At 44.9% G+C, this 21,832-nt stretch overlaps 1 protein-coding gene across 9 annotated transcripts in view; it reads left to right on the top strand.

Moving 5' to 3' along the window:
- COLQ (collagen like tail subunit of asymmetric acetylcholinesterase) overlaps positions 1–21,832 on the top strand; it is a 71,533-nt gene that overhangs the window by 27,133 nt on the left and 22,568 nt on the right. For 5 of the 9 annotated variants that reach the window (XR_002520555.2, XR_002520557.2, XR_002520556.2 and 2 more), the window contains exons 2-10: positions 5,579–5,691; positions 6,913–7,014; positions 16,155–16,199; positions 16,532–16,558; positions 18,374–18,445; positions 20,091–20,153; positions 20,630–20,656; positions 21,308–21,352; positions 21,545–21,580. Coding sequence is in view for 6 of the 9 variants with exons in the window: in XM_003895141.5 (XP_003895190.1) it covers positions 5,579–5,691; positions 6,913–7,014; positions 16,155–16,199; positions 16,532–16,558; positions 18,374–18,445; positions 20,091–20,153; positions 20,630–20,656; positions 21,308–21,352; positions 21,545–21,580 (530 nt within the window). In the remaining 3 variants the exon portion in view is untranslated. The remainder of the gene's footprint in view (positions 1–5,578; positions 5,692–6,912; positions 7,015–16,154; positions 16,200–16,531; positions 16,559–18,373; positions 18,446–20,090; positions 20,154–20,629; positions 20,657–21,307; positions 21,353–21,544; positions 21,581–21,832) is intronic. The other 4 variants (XM_031663763.1, XM_031663764.1, XM_009201752.3 and 1 more) reach the window with 3 other exon arrangements.

The following is a 21,832-nucleotide window of genomic DNA, read 5'->3' as shown; positions in this document are numbered from 1 at the left end:
GCAGTCATGGTGTAGAGCTCAAGAGAAAGGGCTCTGGAACCAGACTGCCTGGCTCTGTCACTTACTAGCTGTATGACTTCGGACAAATTGCTTAACCTCTTTGCCTCAGTTAATAGATCTGTAAAATGGAGATGATGATAACAAAAGTAGTACCTAGCTTTTAGGGTTGCTGTGAGGATTAGGTGAATTTATATGTGTGAATCACTTAAATGGTGCCTTGCATGTGGTGTTTGTCACTATTAATTCAGCAAATGTTTGTGGAGTGTCTAGTGTATGTGAGATACAGTGCTAGACCCTGGGGATAAAAACTGGCTCCCGCTCTCCCAGAAAGCACAGTTTGGTCAGAGGGATACAAGGAAATAGTTTTTCCCCTTGGAGAAAACCTAGCATAGGGGTAAACCCAGAGAAAAATATAGCAGGGCCACTCAATCTTGGCCTGGGAAGTCAAGGAAAGCTTCCTGTTAGAGGCAACACCTGAACACTTCTTGATGGACTGCTTATGGAAGGGCAGGGAGTGGGGTATAAGCAGCAGGCCTCTGGGCTCTGCAAGCCTTTCCAACTACAGATGCCATTTAGGTACTTTCTGTGTCCCACAAGGCCTGGCCCAGTGCCTGGCAGAGTGTGCTCAAATGAATAAATGTCTAATACTCGTAAACTAGTGCCTGCTGTGACTTTTCTTTCTCAAACTCTGACCATTGTTGCCCCGGGTCCCCTGCAACTTCAAAACCACCCTTGATTCTCCCTGCTCTTTCCCTCCTGCAACACGTTGGTCCCCAGTTTCTCTGCATCAGTCCCTCCCTTCCTTTCCCGTGCCCTGCTCTATGCTCCCATTCTCCAAGACTGTCCTCCACACACCTGCACCTTCCCTGCACACAGTGTTCTCCAGCACCATTTTGATCCTGTTACTCCTTTACCCTGCACCTGCCGTGGCTTCCTACGACTTTCCGATTAAAGCTTAAACCCAGCCGAGTGCGGTGGCTCACGTCTGTAATCCCAGCACTTTGGGAGGCTGAGGCGGGCGGATCACGACGTCGGGAGATGGAGACCATCCTGGCTAACACGGGGAAACCCTGTCTCTACTAAAAATACATAAAATTAGCCGGGTGCGGCGGCGGGCGCCTGTAGTCCCAGCCACTCAGGAGGCTGAGGCAGGAGAATGGCATGAACCCAGGAGGCTGAGTTTGCAATGAGCCGAGATCGCACCACTGCACTCCAGCCTGGGCGATAGAGCAAGACTCGGTCTCAAAAAAAAAAAAAAAAAAAAAATTAAACCCCTTTGTGGGGTATCCAAAACGGCATAATCTAGCCCCAAATTAACTTTCCAGCTTTCCCTGCATCCTGACCCCAACACCCACTGTTCCTCCTCTTCAGTAGGCGACCACCTTAAAGTGTCTTGCCTCTGTGCTGTGTTTAACGTTTTTTGTTTGTTTGTTTGTTTGTTTGAGATGGAGTTTCACTCTTGCCTGGGCTGGAGTGCAATAGCACAATCTCAGCTCACTGCAACCTCTGCCTCCCAAGTTCAAGCGATTCTCCTGCCTCAGCCTCCCGAGTAGCTGGGATTACAAGTGTGTGCCACCATGCCCAGCAAATTTTTGTATTTTCAGTAGAGATGGGGTTTCACCATTTGGTCAGGCTGTTCTTGAACTCCTGACCTTAAGTGATCTGCCCACCTCAGCCTCCCAAAGTGTTGGGATTACAGGCGTGAGCCACTACGCCTGGCCTGTTTGACATATTTTGGAGCGCCTGTCTGCCTTGCCTTCTTCAGGAGAAACTCCTCCCATAGCCTCTGTTGAGCTGGTGACAGACCCTGAGATCCTGCTAACGACTGGATCTGAGCCCGGTCCAGGGCAGGCTCTGCTCAGCTCCCCCCATGACCTGTCACCTGGCTGGGCAAACAGATTCCCTGTGGTGGATGTTTGAACTAAGACCCACAAGGGGATGTTCCAGACAAAACAGATGGGGGAGGTAAAAGAGGTGAGGCAAGACTGGATCAGCCGTCATGGGAAGATGGGCGTGAAGACGCCAGAGAAGATGGAATGGATCAGATGCGCAGAAAGAAGCATAAAAAGGGAGATGGGGGGCAGGGGATGGAGGAAGGTAAGAGAAATACCAGGACAGTGTCATGCTCCATTGACTCACTGGCTCCAGCTCTTTCTGACAGTTGTTAACTTTACGATAAATCTCCTTTTTCCCCAGAGCCCATGTGAATGAAGCTCTGCTTCTCACAATCCAAGTAGCCCTGAATGGAACACGGTCTCTCTCCTGCCATTCCTCCCGCTCCCCGGGGAGCCTCCCCTCCTTCCATCACCCACCTCCCCAGCTGGCCCTTCAAGGCCTCGCTCAAGTACCCGTGACTTCCCCAGATATTTTTGTGGTCTGGAAGACTTCCTGTCTGAATTCTCCTTGCTCTTCCAGAATTAGCACGAGTTCCATCTTTCCCAAAAGATGGCCAGGTCCATCCCAGCTGGTGGCCACCTGTTGTTCCTGTTTTTCTGAATTCCTTCAGTCCCTCGTTAACTTGTATGACCTAGAATGGATGCTGCTTTGGTGTTGGGTGTTGGGTTCTATGGAACTTTTTGTGACCAAGCTAAGCACCAAGCATTAGATAGGCCAACAGTTTTCATTGGGGCTGTTTTGGAAATTTTCAAGGTATTTTTAGTTGTTTCAAAGGCCGGGATGGGTAGCACCACTGTGTTTGTTGAGCTGGGTCAGGAGTGAGAGCTATCTTGCAAAGGGTGAGACAGAATTGTCCCACATCCTACATGACTTTGAAATGTCCCAAGGAACATTCATACCTATATATAATTACCTCATTCTATAACTGAATTCTCTTTTACACAGCATTTTTAAAGCACTGTTGTAATATAAATTGAGTTTTCTAAGACTACAATTACAGAGTAATGGTTGTGCTTTGTCTAGTTGGGAATTTTACCCAGTGTTATTTATTATTTCAGAAAATCACATCACATGGTGGACACATTCCTTGTAGCATGGAAGTTGCCAATACCATAATCTGTATTTGAGCTGTTGCATTCACTGTGATTTCACATAAGTGCAAGCATCAAACTACAGCATTATGTATTCTAATATTGTGTCTGACCACTTATAATCAAAACGTTTACTTTTATATCATAAGTCACTTTTTTTTTTCTTTCTTTCTTTCTTTTTTTCTTTTATTTTTTGAGATGGAGTCTCGCTCTGTTGCCAGGTTGGAGTAATCTCAGCTCACTGCAACCTCCACCTCCCAGGTTCAAGCAATTCTCCTGCCTCAGCCTCCTGAGTAGCTAGGACTACAGGCACACGCCACCATGCTCAGCTAATTTTTGTATTTTTAGTAGAGATGGGGTTTCACCATGTTGACCAGGATGGTCTCCATCTCTTGACCTCGTGATCTGCCCGCCTCGGCCTCCCAAAGTACTGGGATTACAGGCATGAGCCACCACGCCTGGCCCATAAATCACTTTCTTATATTTTTCTTTTATGTAGAATTAAGAGCACGATATTGATTTTTTAAATCGTGTGTCAGTATGCTGTATTATTTATGAATTTCATTTCCAGATAATAAAGGTGTCTTTACACAATATTTCCCATAAAAGGTCGCATTGGGCCTGAGAGGGCTGAGGGCCTTTGGCACAGGCCAGTGGAATGCTCCATCATCAAGGGTGCTAGGAAGTGTGTGTGCACAGAGCCACCATTCCTGTGGACACCGCGTGACCTGGCGACTTCTGGGGAGCACTCAGCCCTTGTCTAGTGTCTGAGGCAGGTCCTGGAGCACAAAGTGGAGATGGTTGGCAGATGCTGGCCCCTGGGAGATAAGACAGAAAAGTGGGTTCAGGGCTGAGACCATGTGGTGGTCAACCTGGCGCGCGTGTTCTGTGAGGTCAGAGGTATTGTGAAGGGGTGGAAGCGAAGGTACATCATGACACCAAAACTGAGAACTGAAAAAGCATAGCTTTGGGTGATTATGGATATTGCTGCTATGAACATTTTAGTGCATTCATTTTGGCGAAAACACACCCATTTTTTTTTTCAGGGCCATTTCAAGAGAAATTTTTACTTGTTGGTATAAAAATAAAACTATAACCATTCAAGCTGGCTCTTAACTAAAAAGTTTATCTTGAAACATTTGCAGTAACTCCCACTGGATTCATTAGTTAGGGACACAAATCAGGGCTGTCTCAGGGCAAACACCAGAGAACACATATATGGTCCTGGCCAATGCACATCATTCAGAGATACTGGGGAGGAGATTCAAGCTTGGAGTCAGAACCTGAAATTTTAAAGATCACTTGCAATCATGATTCCGGATACACCCACTTTTCTATTGGTAAAAACCTAGGAGTGAAATTGCTGGGCTAAAGTGTATGTCTATGTTCAGCTTTAATAGAAGATAACAAGCAATTTTCCAAAGAGGTTGCATCGGTTTACATTCTGGCCAGCTAATGTGTGATAGTTGTGGTTGTTCCACATCCTTGCCACATTTCTTATATTCTGTCCTTTTCATTTTAGCCATTCTGGTGGATGTATAGTTGTATCAACCCAATGAACATCAGCAGTGTTCTGCAGAATGGATGAGCAGGTTGTGATATAGTCGCTCAGTGGGACTCTATTCAGCAGTAACAATGATAAACAACAACCTAGATGATTCCCATAGACAACATGTTAAGAAAGAGAAACCAAAGACAGGAGTTCATATTGTATGATTCCATTTACATAAAGTGCAAGGTTCGTCAAAATGAATCTCTGGTGTTAGAATTCAGGATGGGAAGGGGTGCAGAGATTGGAGCTTGAAGGAGCTTCTGGGTGCTGCAGGATGCTGTTTGTTGACCTGGGTGCTGGTTTCTAGGATTCGTCCACCTTGTGGAGATTTATTGGGCTGTAACTTATTGATCTGTGTACTTTTTGTAAGGCATACTTCAACATTGAACATTTACTAACATTGAACATGGATGAGACTTTTTGTAAAAATAAAGCTACAAAGGTTCAGGGCCCTCCCTTCATTTCCCGACACTGTGGATTAGGCTACTCATATACTGAGACATTAAACCGTAATTCTCCAGTGACATGAGTGACATGTGAATGTGTTTGTAAAGTCTAGAGTCAATATATGTGTTTTAAATCATGGGTGTGGGTGTCCTGTAAGTAATGCTGCCACCGGCCCTGGCTGCCTCCCTGTCTGAACAATTTCCTTCTGAGTACAATATTAAAGTCATTAGCAAGCACTTTCTTCTCCTCAACTTCTGAGGGCATATGATGAGTCTGTTTGAACTTTACATTTCCTGCTACATCTACAAAGTAACAAGTCAGTATCTGAGGAAGGAGAAATGAACCTTATAATGGTCACAGTGTCCAGACAAGTTATCTGCTTCTTTATGAACCATTTTAATCCAGCAAAGGCAAGGGCAAGGGCATAATTGCTATGTCAAGTAGCCGACAGGAGGCCCACCCACATCCAACAGGCTAGAAATTAGGATTTGGAAGTCTGGGGTGGCAGGATGGGTCTTCCCTGGGCACGGTGGGTGTGACAGAGGCCCCAGCACTGACCACATGCTAACGAGCAGCAGTTTTCTCTGAACAGCCCTTCCTGGCCTGGATCAGAAGAAGCGTGGTGGCCACAAAGCATGCTGCCTGCTGACGCCCCCTCCACCACCACTGTTCCCACCACCATTCTTCAGAGGTGGCCGAAGTCCGGTGAGTACTTTGGGATTTATGAGAGGAAAAAAAAAGTGCAGGCTACTCACTTGCACACCACACAGCCCCGCCTGCCTGCCCCACTCCACCTGAGCTGCCTCCGGAATCTTGTGAGAGCCTCAACCCTCCACGGTCACCCAGAGGTTGAGCCCTGGAATGGACATTTTGCAGTTCCTGGGGTGTGTCCATTCTCCAAATGTCTTAAATAAATGATGGAGGGAGGGAGATTCTTCTCGGCAGGAATTGGATTTGGCAAAGTTTCTCATCTTCTCAAAAACCAGGAGGTGAATTTATAATATAACTTCCTGGGTTCCCATCAGCTGCTCAAATATGGAATTTCCCCTTCTGTTTTTCTTCTTCCCAAGTGTTTATGAAATTCCCTTCTGCAGTCCGTGTCTAACACAGACCATTTCCATGAGGTAACTCAGGAAATAGTTCTCCTGTAGCCACACTGAGGTGTGACGGGGAGCAGAATTTGGAAAGAAAGGACAAGGTGAGGAAAAGAACAAGATTCGGGAAACTGGCCTAGAAGGCAGCAGCCAGAGCATTTTGAGAACTTGGGATTCTCAGCTCTTTCCCAACGCTGCTTCTCCTGTGCTGTCCAATTCAGGAGCCACTAGCCGTATGTAGCTATCTGGCACTTGCAGTGTGGCTAGTTCAGGTTGAGATGTGCTGTAAGTGTAAAATACACAGTGGATTTTGAAAGAATTAGTATGAAAAAAGAATGTAAACTATCTCAGTTCACTTTCTAATATTGAATATATGTTAAAATGATAATATTTGGGTTTTGTTGGGTTAAATAAAGTATATTATTAAAATTAATTTCACTTTTTTCTTTTTAGCTTCTTGAAAGGTAAAAATGTGACTACTAGACAATTTAAAATTACAATGTTGCTCTTATTGGTGGCTCACGTTAGTTATGTTTCCACTGGACATGCCAACCTAGACATTGGATAGAGGCCCCTGAAATGAGCTTCCTAACTCTATAAGTGGCTGCAATTTGTCTGTAATTCACACAAGCCAGGTTTGTCTCAAGAGCAGATGAGAGAACAGAAACTGGTAGCCCAAGATGTCATCTTCTTGGAGCAGTCATTGCTCCTGGGGTGTCAGGGAACTGCCAGGCTTAGAGACCTGAGCCCAGAGCAGGTCTGTGTCCAGGATGGTGACCCTTCCTCTGTCCCCTGCGCCTGACCTCTAACTCTGTGTTGCTTTGTACTGAAGCTTCTCTCCCCAGACATGAAGAATCTCATCCTGGAACTGGAGACCTCGCAGTCCCCGTGCATGCAAGGCTCGCTAGGCTCCCCTGGGCCTCCCGGCCCCCAGGTTGGTGCACTCTACTGGACCCCTCTTGCTGTCTTCTGTTTAGAGCAGGAAAGCCCACTGCACAGAGCCTCTTAGTGTCTACTCCTTCTCATGTGATACAAAGCTGTTTTTCCTTCTCTCGCTAACTTCCTGCTCCAAAGCCACATGGTTAGAACACTGGCTGTTTGCTGGGTAAATTCTGGCCTCCCGACCTTGATTTCCTCATCTATGCAATGGGGATAATAATTGTCCCTACAGTACTGAATTTTGGGGGAATCAAATGAGGATGCTACCTCTATGGATATGGTTTTTATTAGTTACAATCAGACAAACACTTGATGATGGTGCCCCTTATGTAACCATTGACCACTCCTGTGGACCAGAGCTGCCTGCGTTCAGCACAGGGAAGTGGAGGCACAGAGGAGATTGTTTCCTGCCTCACTGGGCCCCCAGGTGTTGCTACCAAGTAGCCCGCCCCTGCCCACCAAAGCTAAAGGGGAGAGTGAGAAATAGGCAAAATGCTGGAGAAAGGATTTCTAGACAAACAAGGGTACCCTCCAGAAACCCCACCCCACAGACTCCTGGCTCTGTGGCCTGCCTCCAAGAGGGTGCTCCATCGGTGAGGGACAGCTGGGCCTGAGCCTTCCATGGGGAGGAGAAAGAGGGTGTAAGGAGCAGTTAGTTCCCCAGGTGCCTTCCCATGCAGGGGGCATAAAAATGACATCACCCACCTGGGTAAACCCTCGTGTGGCTTCCGGACACTTGAAGGCTCACCTGGATTACAAAGCTCCACAGGAGGGGACTCCAGCCTGTATCTCCTACATCACTTCCTACCTCCATTGTCTCCTTGACTCAGCCACAGTGACCATCTCTCAGGTTCTCAAACACTCCAAACTTGCTTTTAGCCACAGGGCCTTTGCACTTGTGGTCCCTGCTGTTTGGAATGTTCTTCTTTCTGGTTTTGATCATGGCCAGCTCCTGTTGGCCACTCAGTACTCAGCTTCCATGCCACCTCCTTAGAAGTGCCTTCTTCTACCACCCACTCAACCACTTAGTCTAAAGTAGTCTCCTGCCCGCACCCACCACCACAATCACTCTCTGCCACAATGACCTATTTTAATTCTCTGCATGATTTTCTCATCCTATTATGATTTCCTTATTTGTTTTTCTGTTCCTGGTCTCCTCTCTGTAAAACGTAAACTCAATGGCAGGGGTTGGCAAACTATATCTGTGGATCAAATCCTGCAGCAAAGTTTCAATAAAACGTTGAAGTGTTATTGTCTGTGGCTGCTTTTGCACGACAAAAGCAGAGTTGAGTAGCTGTGACAGAGACCAAATGTGACCCACAAAGCCTAAGATACTGACAATGTAACCTTCTAAAGAAAACATGTGTCAAGCCTTGGTCTGCAGGAACAGAGACATTGTCCATCTCGCTCACTATTATATTGCCCGTGTACAACAGTGCACGAGGTTGGGATAGGTTCTCCATAATTACTTGTTGGATACAAGAAAGAAAACAGGACTTTGAACCCAGAGTTGGCCAGAGGCTGACACAGAGAAGCTGGGAAGCCTGCAGAAAAGCAAGATGAGAATCCTTGGAGGTGCATTTCTATCTTCCCACCTTCAGCCAGTCTACTCTAACAGGTCTCAGGCATGCTAGAACCCATGGAATATAGAAAAGAAAAGGGGGACTTTCTGCTGACCTCAGGACAGTGGCTCTCTGGTCACACACATCTGTAACCTCGTGCAGTCCCCTCTGAAGCACCTGGAGGCTGTGTTGCCCAACTGCAGGGTCCTGTGTAGCCACCTTCATGTCCTTAGAACACAGTGTGGATGCTGTCCCTACTCAAAGTGAGGTCTGTGAACCAGCAACATTGGTATCATATGGGAGCTGGTTAGAAATGCAGAATCTCATCCCCCTGACAAATTCATTCTATCAGAATCTGCATTCTGACAAGATACCGCCCCTCCACCAAGTGAACGGAGTGAGTCATCTGCACATTAAAGTTGGAGAGGCAATGAGCTAGTATACAATGACCTTGTGAAATAGTTCTAGTCCACTTCAAGAAACAGAAAGGACTAAGGCTTGGAAGAATCAAGAGAATGGAATGAAAACCCCCCTCTTCCCTATCCAAAAATAGAAGGTGAAGAAACCAAAGATAGTGGTTCTCAAACTTATCTACACATTACAGTTCCCTGGGGGAGCTTCAAAAATTACCGATGCTTGTTCCTCCTCCCCTGAGATTGGTATTTATTATTATTATCATTATTATTATTATTAGAGAGAGGGTCTCACTGTGCCACCTAGGTTAGAGTGCAGTGACTTGATCACAGCTAACTGCAGCCTCCACTTCCCAGGTTTAAGTGAGCCTCCTATATCAGCCTCCCACAGGAGGTGGGACCACAGGTGCACATGCCATCATGCCTGGCTAATTTCTTAATATTTTGTAGAGACAGGGTCTCACCACATTGACCAGGTTGGTCTCAAACTCCTGGGCTCAAGCAATCCTCCCACATTGGCCTCCCACAGTGCTGAGATTATAGGCATAAGCCACCCCACCCAGCCTGAGGTTGTTATTTAATTGGGCTGGGTTGGGGCCTGGGCTTTGGGATTTTTCAAACATCTCCAGAGAATTGCAATATGCTGATAGACTTGGGAACCACTGGCTGAGGGGAGCTGTTGTTATTTGGACAAGTTTTATAGAAATCATATTTCAGGGAGGGAGGTTCCAAGATGGCTGAATAGGAACAGCTCCAGTCTACAGCTCCCAGCATGGGTGATGCAGAAGATGGGTGATTTCTGCATTTCCAACTGAGTTTTGAAGAGAGTAGTGGTTCTCCCAGCATGGAGTTTGAGATCTGAGAACGGACAGACTACCTCCTCAAGTGGGTCCCTGACCTCCAAGTAGCCTAACTGGGAGACACCTCCCAGTAGGGGCTGACTGACACCTCATACAGCTGGGTGCCCCTCTGAAATGAAGCTTCCAGAGGAAGGATCAGGCAGCAACATTTGCCATTCTGCTGTTCTGCAGCCTCTGCTAGTGATACCCAGGCAAACAGGATCTGGAGTGGACCTCCAGCAAACTCCAACAGACCTGCAGCTGAGGGTCCTGACTGTTAGAAGGAAAACTAACAAACAGAAAGGACATCCACACCAAAATCCCATCTGTACATCACCATCATCAAAGACCAAAGGTAGATAAAACCACAAAGATGGGGAGAAACCAGAGCAGAAAAGCTGAAAATTCTAAAAATCAGAGCACCTCTTCTCCTCCAAAGGAATGCAGTTCCTCGCTAGCAATGGGACAAAGCCTGACGGAGAATGACTTTGACAAGTTGAGAGAAGAAGGCTTCAGACGATTGGTAATAATAAACTACTCTGAGCTAAAGGAGGATGTTCGAACCCATCGCAGAGATGCTAAAAACCTTGAAAAAAGATTAGATGAATGGCTAACTAGAATAAACAGCATAGAGGAGACCTTAAATGACCTGATGGAGCTGAAAACCATGACACGAGAACTACATGACGCATGCACAAGCTTCAGTAGCCGATTCAATCAAGTGGAAGAAAGGGTATCAGTGATTGAAGTCAAATGAATGAAATGAAGCGAGAAGAGAAGTTTAGAGAAAAAGAGTAAAAAGAAATGAACAAAGCCTCCAAGAAATATGGGACTATGTGAAAAGACCAAATCTATGTCTGATTGGTGTACCTGAAAGTGACAGGGAGAATGGAATCAAGTTGGAAAATACACTTCAGGATATTATCCAGGAGAACTTCCCCATCCTAGCAAGGCAGGCCAACATTCAAATTCAGGAAATACAGAGAATGCCACAAAGATGCTCCTCGAGAAGAGCAACTCCAAGACACTTAATTGTCAGATTCACCAAAGTTGAAATCAAGAAAAAAATGTTAAGGGCAGCCAGAGAGAAAGGTCAGGTTACCCACAAAGGAAAGCCCATCAGACTAACAGCAGATCTCTTGGCAGAAACTCTACAAGCCAGAAGAGAGTGGGGGCCAATATTCAACAATCTTAAAGAAAAGAATTTTCAACCCAGAATTTCATATCCAGCCAAACTAAGCTTCATAAGTGAAGGAGAAATAAAATCCTTTACAGACAAACAAATGCTGAGAGATTTTGTCACCACCAGGCCTGCCTTACAAGAGCTCCTGAAGGAAGCACTAAACATGGAAAGGAACAACCAGTACCAGCCACCACAAAATCATACCAAACTGTAAAGACCATCAACACTAGGAATAAACCGCATCAACTAATGAGCAAAATAACCAGCTAACATCATAATGAGAGGATCAAATTCACACATAACAATATTAACCTTAAATGTAAATGGGCTAAATGCTCCAATTAAAAGACACAGACTGGCAAATTGGATAAAGAGTCAAGACCCATCAGTTTGCTGTATTCAGGAGACCCATCTCACATGCAGAGACACACATAGGCTCAAAATAAAGGGATGGAGGAAGATCTACCAAGCAAATGGAAAAAAAAAAAAAAAAAAAAAAAAGCAGGGATTGCAATCCTAGTCTCTGATAAAACAGACTTTAAACCAACAAATATCAAAACAGACAAAGAAGGCCGTTACATAATGGTAAAGGGATCAATTCAACAAGAAGAGCTAACTATCCTAAATATATATACACCCAATACAGGAGCACCCAGATTCATAAAGTAAGTCCTTAGAGACCTACAAAGAGACTTAGACTCCCACACAATAATAACAGAAGACTTTAACACCCCACTGTCAACATTAGACAGATCAACAAGACAGAAAGTTAACAAGAATATCCAGGAATTGAACTCAGCTCTGCACCAAGCAGACTTAATAGACATCTACAGAACTCTCCACCCCAAATCAACAGAATGTACATTCTCAGCTCCACATTGCACTTATTCCAAAATTGACCACATAGTTTGAAGTAAAGCACTCCTCAGCAAATGTAAAAGAACAGAAATTATAACAAACTGTCTCTGAGACCACAGTACAATCAAACTAGAACTCAGGATTAAGAAACTCAATCAAAACCACTCAACTGCATGGCAACTGAACAACCTGCTCCTGAATGACTACTGGGTACATAATGAAATGAAGGCAGAAATAATGATGTTCTTTGAAACCAATGAGAACAAACACACAACATCCCAGAATCTCTGGGAGACATTTAAAGCAGTGTGTAGAGGGAAATTTATAGCACTAAATGCCCACAAGAGAAAGCAGGAAAGATCTAAAACTGACACCCTAACATCATGAAAGTAGAGGAGCAGGAGCAAACACATTCAAAAGCTAGCAGAAGGCAAGAAAACTAAGATCAGAGCAGAACTGAAGGAGATAGAGACACAAAAAAACAACCTTCAAAAAATCAGCGAATCAGGAGCTGGTTTTTTGAAAAGATCAACAAAATTGATAGAGCACTAGCAAGACTAATAAAGAAGAATAGAGAGAAGAATCAAATAGATGCAGTAAAGAACGATAAAGGGGATATCACCACCAATCCCACAAAAATACAAACTACCATTAGAGAATACTATAAACACTCTACGCAAATAAGCTAGAAAATCTAGAAGAAATGGATAAATTCCTGGACACATACACCCTCCCAAGACTAAACCAGGAAGAAGTTGAATCCCTGAAGAGAACAATAACAGGCTCTGAAATTGAGGCAATAATTAATAGCCTACCAACCAAAAAAAGTCCAGGACCAGATGGATTCATAGCCAAATTCTACCAGAGTTACAAAGAGGACCTGGTACCATTTCTTCTGAAATTATTCCAATCAACAGAAAAAGAGGGAATCCTCCCTAACTCATTTTATGAGGCCAGCATCATCCTGATACCAAAGCCTGGCAGAGACACAACAAAAAAAGAGAATTTTAGACCAATATCCCTGATGAACATCGATGCAAAAATCCTCAATAAAATACTGGCAAACTGAATCCAGCAGCACATCGAAAAGCTTATCTACCATGATCACGTGGGCTTCATCCCTGGGATGCAATGCTGGTTCAACATATGCAAATCAATAAACATAATCCGTCGTATAAACAGAACCAAAGATAAAAACCACATGATTATCTCAATAGATGCAGAAAAATCCTTTGACAAAATTTAACAGCCCTTCATGCTAAAAACTCTAAGTAAACTAGGTATTGAGGGGATGTATCTCAAAATAATAAGAACTATTAATGACAAACTCACAGCCAATATCATACTGAATGGGCAAAAACTGGAAGCATTCCCTTTGAAAACTGGTGCAAGACAGGGATGCCCTCTCTCACTACTCCTATTCAACATAGTGTTGGAAGTTCTGGCCAGGGCAATCAGGCAGGAGAAAGAAATAAAGGGCATTCAATTAGGAAGACAGGAAGTCAAATTGTCCCTGTTTGCAGATGACATTATTTTATATTTAGAAAACCCCATCATCTCAGCCCAAAATCTCCTTAAGCTGGTAAGCAACTTCAGCAAAGTCTCAGGATACAAAATCAATGTGCAAAAATTACAAGCATTCCTATACACCAATAACAGACAAACAGAGAGCCAAATCATGAGTAAACTCCCGTTCACAGTTGCTTCAAAGAGAATAAAATACCTAGGAATCCACCTTACAAGGGATGTGAAGGACCTCTTCAAGGAGAACTACAAACCACTGCTCAACGAAATAAAAGAGGTCACAAACAAATGGAAGAACATTCCATGCTCATGGATAGGAAGAATCAATATCATGAAAATGGTCATACTGCCCAAAGTGATTTATAGATTCAGTGCCATCCCCATCAAGCTACCAATGACTTTCTTCACAGAATTGGAAAAAACTACTTTAAAGTTCATATGGAACCAAAAAAGAGCCCACATTGCCAAGACAATCCTAAGGCAAAAGAACAAAGCTGGAGGCATCGCACTACCTGACTTCAAACTATACTACAAGGCTACAGTAACCAAAACAGCATGGTATGGTACCAAAACAGATATATAGACCAATGGAAAAGAACAGAGCCCTCAAAAATAATACCACACATCTACAACCATCTCATCTTTGACAAACCTGACAAAAACAAGAAATGGGGAAAGGATTCCCTATTTAATAAATGGTGCTGGGAAAACTGGCTAGCTGTATGTAGAAAGCTGAAACTGGATCCCTTCCTTACACCTTATACAAAAATTAATTCAAGATAGATTAAAGACTTAAATGTTAGACCTGAAACCATAAAAGCCCTTCTTTTCAAGAAGAAAACCTAGGCAATACCATTCAGGACATAGGCATAGGCAAGGACTTCATGTCTAAAAACCAAAAGCAATGGCAACAAAAGCCAAAATTGACAAATGGGATCTAATTAAACTAAAGAGCTTCTGCACAGCAAAAGAAACTACCATCAGAGTGAACAGGCAACCTACAGAATGGGAGAAAATTTTACAATCTACCTATCAGACAAAGGGCTAATATCCATAATCTACAAAGAACTTAAACAAATTTGCAAGAAAAAAATCAAACAACCCCATCAAAAAGTAGTGAAGGATATGAACAGACACTTCTCAAAAGAAGACATTTGTGCAGCCAACAGCCACGTGAAAAAATGCTCATCACTGCCCATCAGACAAATGCAAATCAAAACCACAATGAGATGCCATCTCACACCAGTTAGAATGGCAATCATTAAAAAGTCAGGAAACAACAGGTACTGGAGAGGATGTGGAGAAATAGGAACACTTTTACACTGTTGGTGGGACTGTAAACTAGTTCAACCATTGTGGAAGACAGTGTGGCGATTCCTCAAGGATCTAGAACTAGAAATACCATTCAACCCAGCCATCCCATTACTGGGTATACACCCAAGGGACTATAAATCATGCTGCTATAAAGACACATGCACACATATGTTTATTGCAGCACTATTCATAATAGCAAAGACTTGGAACCAATCCAAATGTCCATCAATGATAGACTGGTTTAAGAAAATGTGGCACATATACACCATGGAATACTATGCAGCCATAAAAAAGGATGAGTTCGTGTCCTTTGTAGGGACATGGATGAAGCTGGAAACCTATATTCTGAGCAAACTATCGCAAGGACAGAAAACCAAACACCGTATGTTCTCGCTCATAGGTGGGAATTGAACAGTGAGAACACCTGGACACAGGAAGGGGAACATCACACACTGGGGCCTGTCGTGAGGCTGGGGGAAGGGGGAAGGATAGCATTAGGAGATATACCTAATGTAAATGACGGGTTAATAGGTGCAGCACACCAGCATGGCACATGTATACATATGTCACAAACCTGCACGTTGTGCACGTGTACCCTAGAACTTAAAGTATAATAAAAAATAAAATAAAAAAGAAATCATGTTTCAAACAGGCTCTGCATTTTGCATGTTCACCTGCAGATCCTGGGGGTGCTGTGGGGGCCTGAGGAATTTTGATGAATTTCCTCTCTGCTGTTTTGGAGAATCTGGAAAATAGCTGACTGAGCATTTTGCAGGCACATTCTGGCTGTGGATGTGCAAAGCTTTGATGCAGTGAGTTGTAGGGTCCCTGAGCTGGAGTCGGCTCCTCTCCAATGGACAAAAATGCACTCTTTACTTGCCAACATTCTTAGTGTCTTAAAAAAGAAGATTTTTTTCCTGCTGAAGAAAGGCAAAAATTATTTGGCACCTAGTACCCACAAATTGACCATGGGAATTTCCAAGGTGGCAGCTGCTGCTATGTGCAAAACTTAACTTGTCTCTTGTCAGGCCCCCAGGAAAGTTTGGCAAGAGTAACTGAAAAGACATGAGAGGTGATGAAGCCTCTTGTTTTCAGCAAGTGGGATTTATTCAAGACACTTTGGTTGCTCTCAACAAGCACTTGGGATGTTTTAGGCAAACAAAAGTTACAGGGAGAAAATTAAAACCACAGAGAGTAGATATGTGAGCATTGCAACCATGGAGCCACTGGAAACACAGCTCAGAGAAAGCTAAACAGGAGGAAGAACAGAGGAGGGGACTGGGCTGGAGGGCACAAGAAGAGCCTCCATGGGTCCCTGGAATCCTACATCTTCCCAGAGAATGAGGTTGCTGCTGTAGGAGCCCAGTGCACCAAGAGCCTCCCCACCCATACAGCTTCGGACTGATATATACTTTCTTTACTTTTTTATCTTGATTGATTAGGGTCCACCGGGGCTTCCTGGCAAGACAGGACCAAAGGGAGAAAAGGTATGAACTGAACCACTACTTTCTTCAACCCTTCTTTTCTTGGTAATTCCAGCCTGTTTTCTGGGCGTCCCACTGAGAATTTCCTAGTTGAGATTTCCAAACATGTGCCTTGGTGTGGGAGGCTGGGCGTCATGATGGCTGAGCTGCTGCAGCACCTATGAGATACCACTGGTGTATTTTGACGTAGCCCACTGACATGGCAGTGGGGCTGTGAGCAGCAGCCAAGCAGCTGAACCACATAGCCATGCCCAGTCATCAACTCTACTAAGCCTTCTGCTTCCAGAACATCTCTTCCAAAGCAGCCTCTCCTTACCTGTCTTCTCCGTCCATAGGGGGAGCTTGGCCGACCAGGAAGGAAGGTATGGTCTGCACTGTTCTGTGAGTGTCACATGGGCGTCTGTGCTCCACATGCATGTGTGTGCATGCACTCCTAGGGATGGGGGACCAGCAGTGCACTTCAGTGGCCACTGATACCCAGGTGGACAGCAAGGGTGCTGCCGTCTCGATGCAGGTGGACAGTGAGGGTGCTGCCGTCTTGATGGTGACAGTAGTAACCTCGCCCTTTCTGTCAACTTCTTTGTTCAGGAGCAGGAGCCTGCTACTGCCAGGCATTCAGACTTCTTCCAGGGGCTGCCAAGCCTGGCCAAATTCCACCCCTCTCACTTCCCACCCCAACCCCAGACCATCTCATTCTGCTACCCATCAGAGAAACCCTTCATAGCTGCAACTAGTGACACAGAATGACTCTCACTGTCTATTTGATTAAATTTGAATAAAGTGCCAGAGCAGACAGAAACAAATGGCTTTTGCTTTTTGGCTCAGCTGAAATAAATGGAGGTTACTTAAGGTCACAGTGACTCTGAGTGAACCAAACACATGTTATCAAGGCTCTCATTAGTGTCAAGTGGGAGTAAATCAGCAGCCTATTGTATTTGCTGAGGTCAGTGGATACTGGCACTGAATTTCTAGGTCTTGATTATAGACAGGGGTGCAAAACTTTGGCCAAGAAAGATATCCATGGCTCTAAATATAAATTACTGTATTTCTTGTTAAATGGTTTATTAAATGGTTTCATTGTCCACAAATTCCTTAAACAGAGTTTTGCAAGACAAAGTTACAACTCTTTAGGGCACAGATGAAAACTATAGCCAAGGCACAGCGGCTGTCTGAAGTGCTGGGGTGGTCTCCATGGCAATGGTCAAAGGATATTCTGCTGTGGTGTCCATGCTCAGGCCTAACAAGGACTATGATTGATTAGTCATGTGTGCCATGGATGTGGGAGGCAACAGTAGAAACCAGTACACATGCCAGCATTTGGCATGTCTGGGTTAGGGGCTGAGCCCTTCACATCTCTAGCTAACTGTGAAATTAGCTAATGGGCACAAGGTCAAGATAGGCCCTTAGCACCTGCACCCACTGTCTCTTGCAGGGCTTGCTCTTCCATAGCCCTGGCTTAGGCAGAGGCAGAGGTGACATGTACCATGTGCAAGTGAATACATTATTATGGGACCACTTGGGAGGAGCCTGTAGAGGGAATGGGAGAAGCCAGGCAAGGGTGTGGTATCAGGTGAAGTCCAGCTCTAGCAGTCTGATTCCCTAGGGGGAGCTTGAGAGTGTGAACTGCCCAAAGTTAAGGGAGCTGGGCTATTGGCTGCAGGAAGGGGAGTTACATAAATTACTGGGCAACTCCAACTGCTCAAGGGCAAACCGCAGTTACAGGTTGCAGAAATGAGCTGTTAGCAGCAAGGAAGGTAGCCTCTGGGCGATGGGCACTCTGAGCAGGTCAAAAAGACCTTGAAAGAGTGCTGACAGCATCTGCTACTGCTCCCCAAATGTAATCCTATCTCGTTCCATAGCACATCCTTGGGAAGAACCCATTGGAATGCAGGGGACTTTTAGGTGGGCATGGGTAGAAGTGATAAAAATTGAAAAACCAAGTTTAGAATCCCTTTCTCACCACTCTCCATTTCTTGAGAAGAATAAGGTCTTGTTTGGTGATACAGTGTGACACCAAGGGCTTGTCAGGCCATCAGTCTTTGGAGAGTGGGGATGAAGGTCAGAGTAGCCATGTTTAGAGACTCCACTCTCTCCTCTGGGCCCCAGAGACAAGACATATTTATCAGAAGTAAGAAAACAAACCCAGTTGCCCTGACTTTTGTTCTTGGTCTTTGAAGGGTAGACCTGGCCCCCCAGGTGTTCCTGGCATGCCTGGGCCCATCGGTTGGCCAGGCCCTGAAGGACCCAGGGTAAGTGTGGCATGCTGTCAGGGCTCATGTGGTATCAAAACAAGAGGGGGGAAGATGGCAGCTTTCCTGGCTCCTGGCACATAGTCAGGGAATCCCTTCTTCAAGAGGGGGAAGAAGAAGAGAGCTTAAGGACTGGCCACAGGGCCCCTAATATTTCCTCCTTCACTTGGCCTGCAAGACCTTGGTCAGTGCAACAGCTGTGCTCCTGTGGGAGGAGAAATAGGGGGCTGATCCCCTTTTCTACAGGGGCCCTGGTTCTCCTTTGTCCTAGGAACTAGCACCCCACTCTGGTTTCCCTGAGATGACCTAAGAGGGGTTTGTGTCTGGGAAGCTCTTGCCTGTCATGCTGAACTGGCAGGGAATGGAATGTTGAGTGGGTGGTGTCGGCTGGCTGAAGGATGGAAATCCTACATTCAGAGAGGGATTGCTGAGTGCTGATGAAATCTCCTTCCTCAGTCAGGCTATGGAAAGCAAGCACATCCCCATCTGCGCCTCTGTTTTTCTCACTGGTAGTCATAGACTGGAGAGTTCAGAGGCATGGCTCGGAGTTTTATCTGCAGAAGTCAGAGCTGGGCAGGTGGATCTCACCGTCTGCTCTGATTCATTTATTGGCTATATTATGGCAGCGGAAAACTGTGTTTCCAGTCCTCTTAGGAAAAGTCCCAAGGATGTTTTCAAAATCCTCTGCATAGAGCTGAGCTGTCCTGCACAGCAGCCAGTGGCCACATGTGACCCTCAAGTCTGTGGAATGTTGCTAGTGCTACTGTGGAACTGAATTTTTAAATTTTCACTGTTTAAGTTTAAAACCTTTACTAAATTCAGTTATTTGAAAACATTAAAGTATTTTTGGAGCAGCTTGAATGTATGAATCTGCTTTTTCAACTATAAATGTTACGATCTCTAAATACAGATCAAATATTTTGGATGAAAATTTAGCACCTGAATGGAGATGTGTAAATGTAAATTACACAGCAGATTTCAAGTACTTATTATGAAAAACACAATGTAAAATATCTCAATAATTTTATATAGATTACAAGTTGGGATGATTAGATTAATTAGATTAAAGGAGATCTATTAAAATTAACTTCGTTTAGTTTTACTTAAGGTGACTTCTTTTAAAAGTTTTAAATTAAGTATGTGGCTCACCTTATATTTCTATTGGTTAGTACTGGTATAGAGTATTTTTAGTACGGAGGGTGGGTGCTGGAAGTCCCAACCACAAGTCATTCTGAGGACCCTTCCTATGTGAAGAGCAAAGCAGGCAATGTTTTTTGCATGTGTTGACACCTTGTTTTCTGAGGCCCCAGTTCCCTCATGCCTCCTCCACTACTCTCTCACTATCCTCACTAGGAAAATACCAAGTATGACCATATACAACATCTTAGTGAGCAGTTGGTGTGGAGATCTGCTTCACCTTGGGCATTTTCATTTTATGTTTAATCTTAAACACAAGAATGAAATGTGGAGTATGAAGCTTTGAGACCCCGGGAGGGAGAAAGTGGGCGCAACTGGGGTCCTCAGATTTACAAGCCAGCCCTAATATCCCCAGTTCCTTCCCAATCTTGCCTGTGACTCTCCTGGTTCAGTTTCTCTAAAAAATATCATCATGGGTCTTTTCTTCTTTATCTTCTAATTCGCACAGGGTGAAAAAGGTGACCTGGGTATGATGGGCTTGCCAGGGTCAAGAGGACCAATGGGCTCCAAGGTCAGTGTGTGGTCTGGATGGACATTCCCAGATCTTCTCTGTAAGACTCTGGAGCAGCTGCTGTCTACAAACATAGGGACTGGGTGGGGCTGTCGTCCTGGACTAGGGAATGTCATGGATATTGGAGAGCCTGCCTTTACCAGCCCTTTGGAGAACATCATGCCTTGGGATGCAGGGGCATAGGAATGCCATTCCTGCTGTTCTTTTGGGCAGGAAGAACCAAGCTTCTGGACATCAGAGCAGATGGAAACCTTTGATCAGGCCTTTGCAGGGTGATAAGAGCAATGCTGCTTGTAGGCCTGGTATAACCACAACCCTCTGGGACATCTTTGTGTTTGGTGCTGCAACCCCACTAAAACTCACAGTGCAATGTGGAGACACACCTTACCACCACAGTCAGGGATTCCTCCTATTCTTGCACCAAACTCAAAAGTTCTACAGGGCTGATTGTAAATGTTCCTTCTGCTTTCTTTTAGGGCTACCCTGGATCCAGAGGGGAAAAGGTTAGTGCTTTTCTGGGATGGTGTCCCAGAGCCTGGTCTGGGCTACTGGCTCTGGAATCAGAGATGTGCAGAGGATGGGCCTAGGTCTCTCTTTAGTTTGCAACTGAAGCCACCATCCCTAGCTATTCCCCGCCCTTTGTCAGTGGACTGAGAGAGAAGTGAGGGACCTCCTGAAGGCAGGGCAAGCTGGTAAGAGAAGGGCTCCCCATAGAGGCAGAGGCCCCTCATGTGGAGCACATAAGCAAATGAAGGTCGTGCCAGGTGGACAACAAGCACAGTTTGCATGGAGTGCTGGAGGAAATTGGTGATGCATGTCTTTAGGCCGAGCTTCCACCATACAACCTTCTGACCTGGCCAAAAACCAAATCAAAACTAGCATCAACCTGTGGACAAATTTCCTACAGGATGAGAGAGGATTTGGGGCCCAGAATTTTCTGTGAGTTTTCCTTTATGAATGCAAGAGATCTTCGAGTTTCAACAAAAAGTAGATCACAACGCATTCCTTCCCTGGACAAGTCACCTGATATCTCTGAGCCTATTTCTTCACTTGTAAAATGAGGGTTTTGCTTTAGGGAGCTTTGCAGTTTGAAATGCTTGAATTTCCCTCCCAGTATATTAACTCATTGACTTTGTCCTGTGGTTTCTTCCTAGGGGTCCAGAGGTGAAAAGGGTGACTTGGGTCCCAAAGGAGAAAAGGTAATGGAGAAAACCTTTCCATAGAAATGATAAATGTCAATGCAAGTAGCAGCCACCACCCACCCCCATCTATGGACTGATGATGGACTGATGGACAGGCCTCTATCTTGAAAATGACCAACCAAGCCTGTCCACAGCTGTTTCAGGTGTTATTTCAGAGGCAGTCACAGTATCTGTTGCTCTTTTTTACAGGGTTTCCCAGGATTTCCTGGAATGTTGGGGCAGAAAGTAAGTAACCTTGAGGTAGTGAAAATAGACCTCAGTAAAAATCAGGTCCTCCAAGCACAACAAAAAGAGCTCTGCCTCCTTGTCTGTCAGGCAGGGATGGTGGGTTTAACCATGGAAACTTCTGGTTTGGGATGGGAAGAAAGTTGCTTTTCACCCTGGGGAGAGGGTGGCGGGATGGTCTGGGGCCTCCCTGTAGCTCAATGGGAAGGAAAGGACAATCCATCTGGGTTTTGGGTTTTTGTTTGTTTTTTT

This window comes from Papio anubis, chromosome 2 (genome assembly GCF_008728515.1).
Source record: "Papio anubis isolate 15944 chromosome 2, Panubis1.0, whole genome shotgun sequence".
NCBI lineage: Eukaryota > Metazoa > Chordata > Mammalia > Primates > Cercopithecidae > Papio > Papio anubis.
This window is presented reverse-complemented; position numbering and strand designations above follow the sequence as displayed.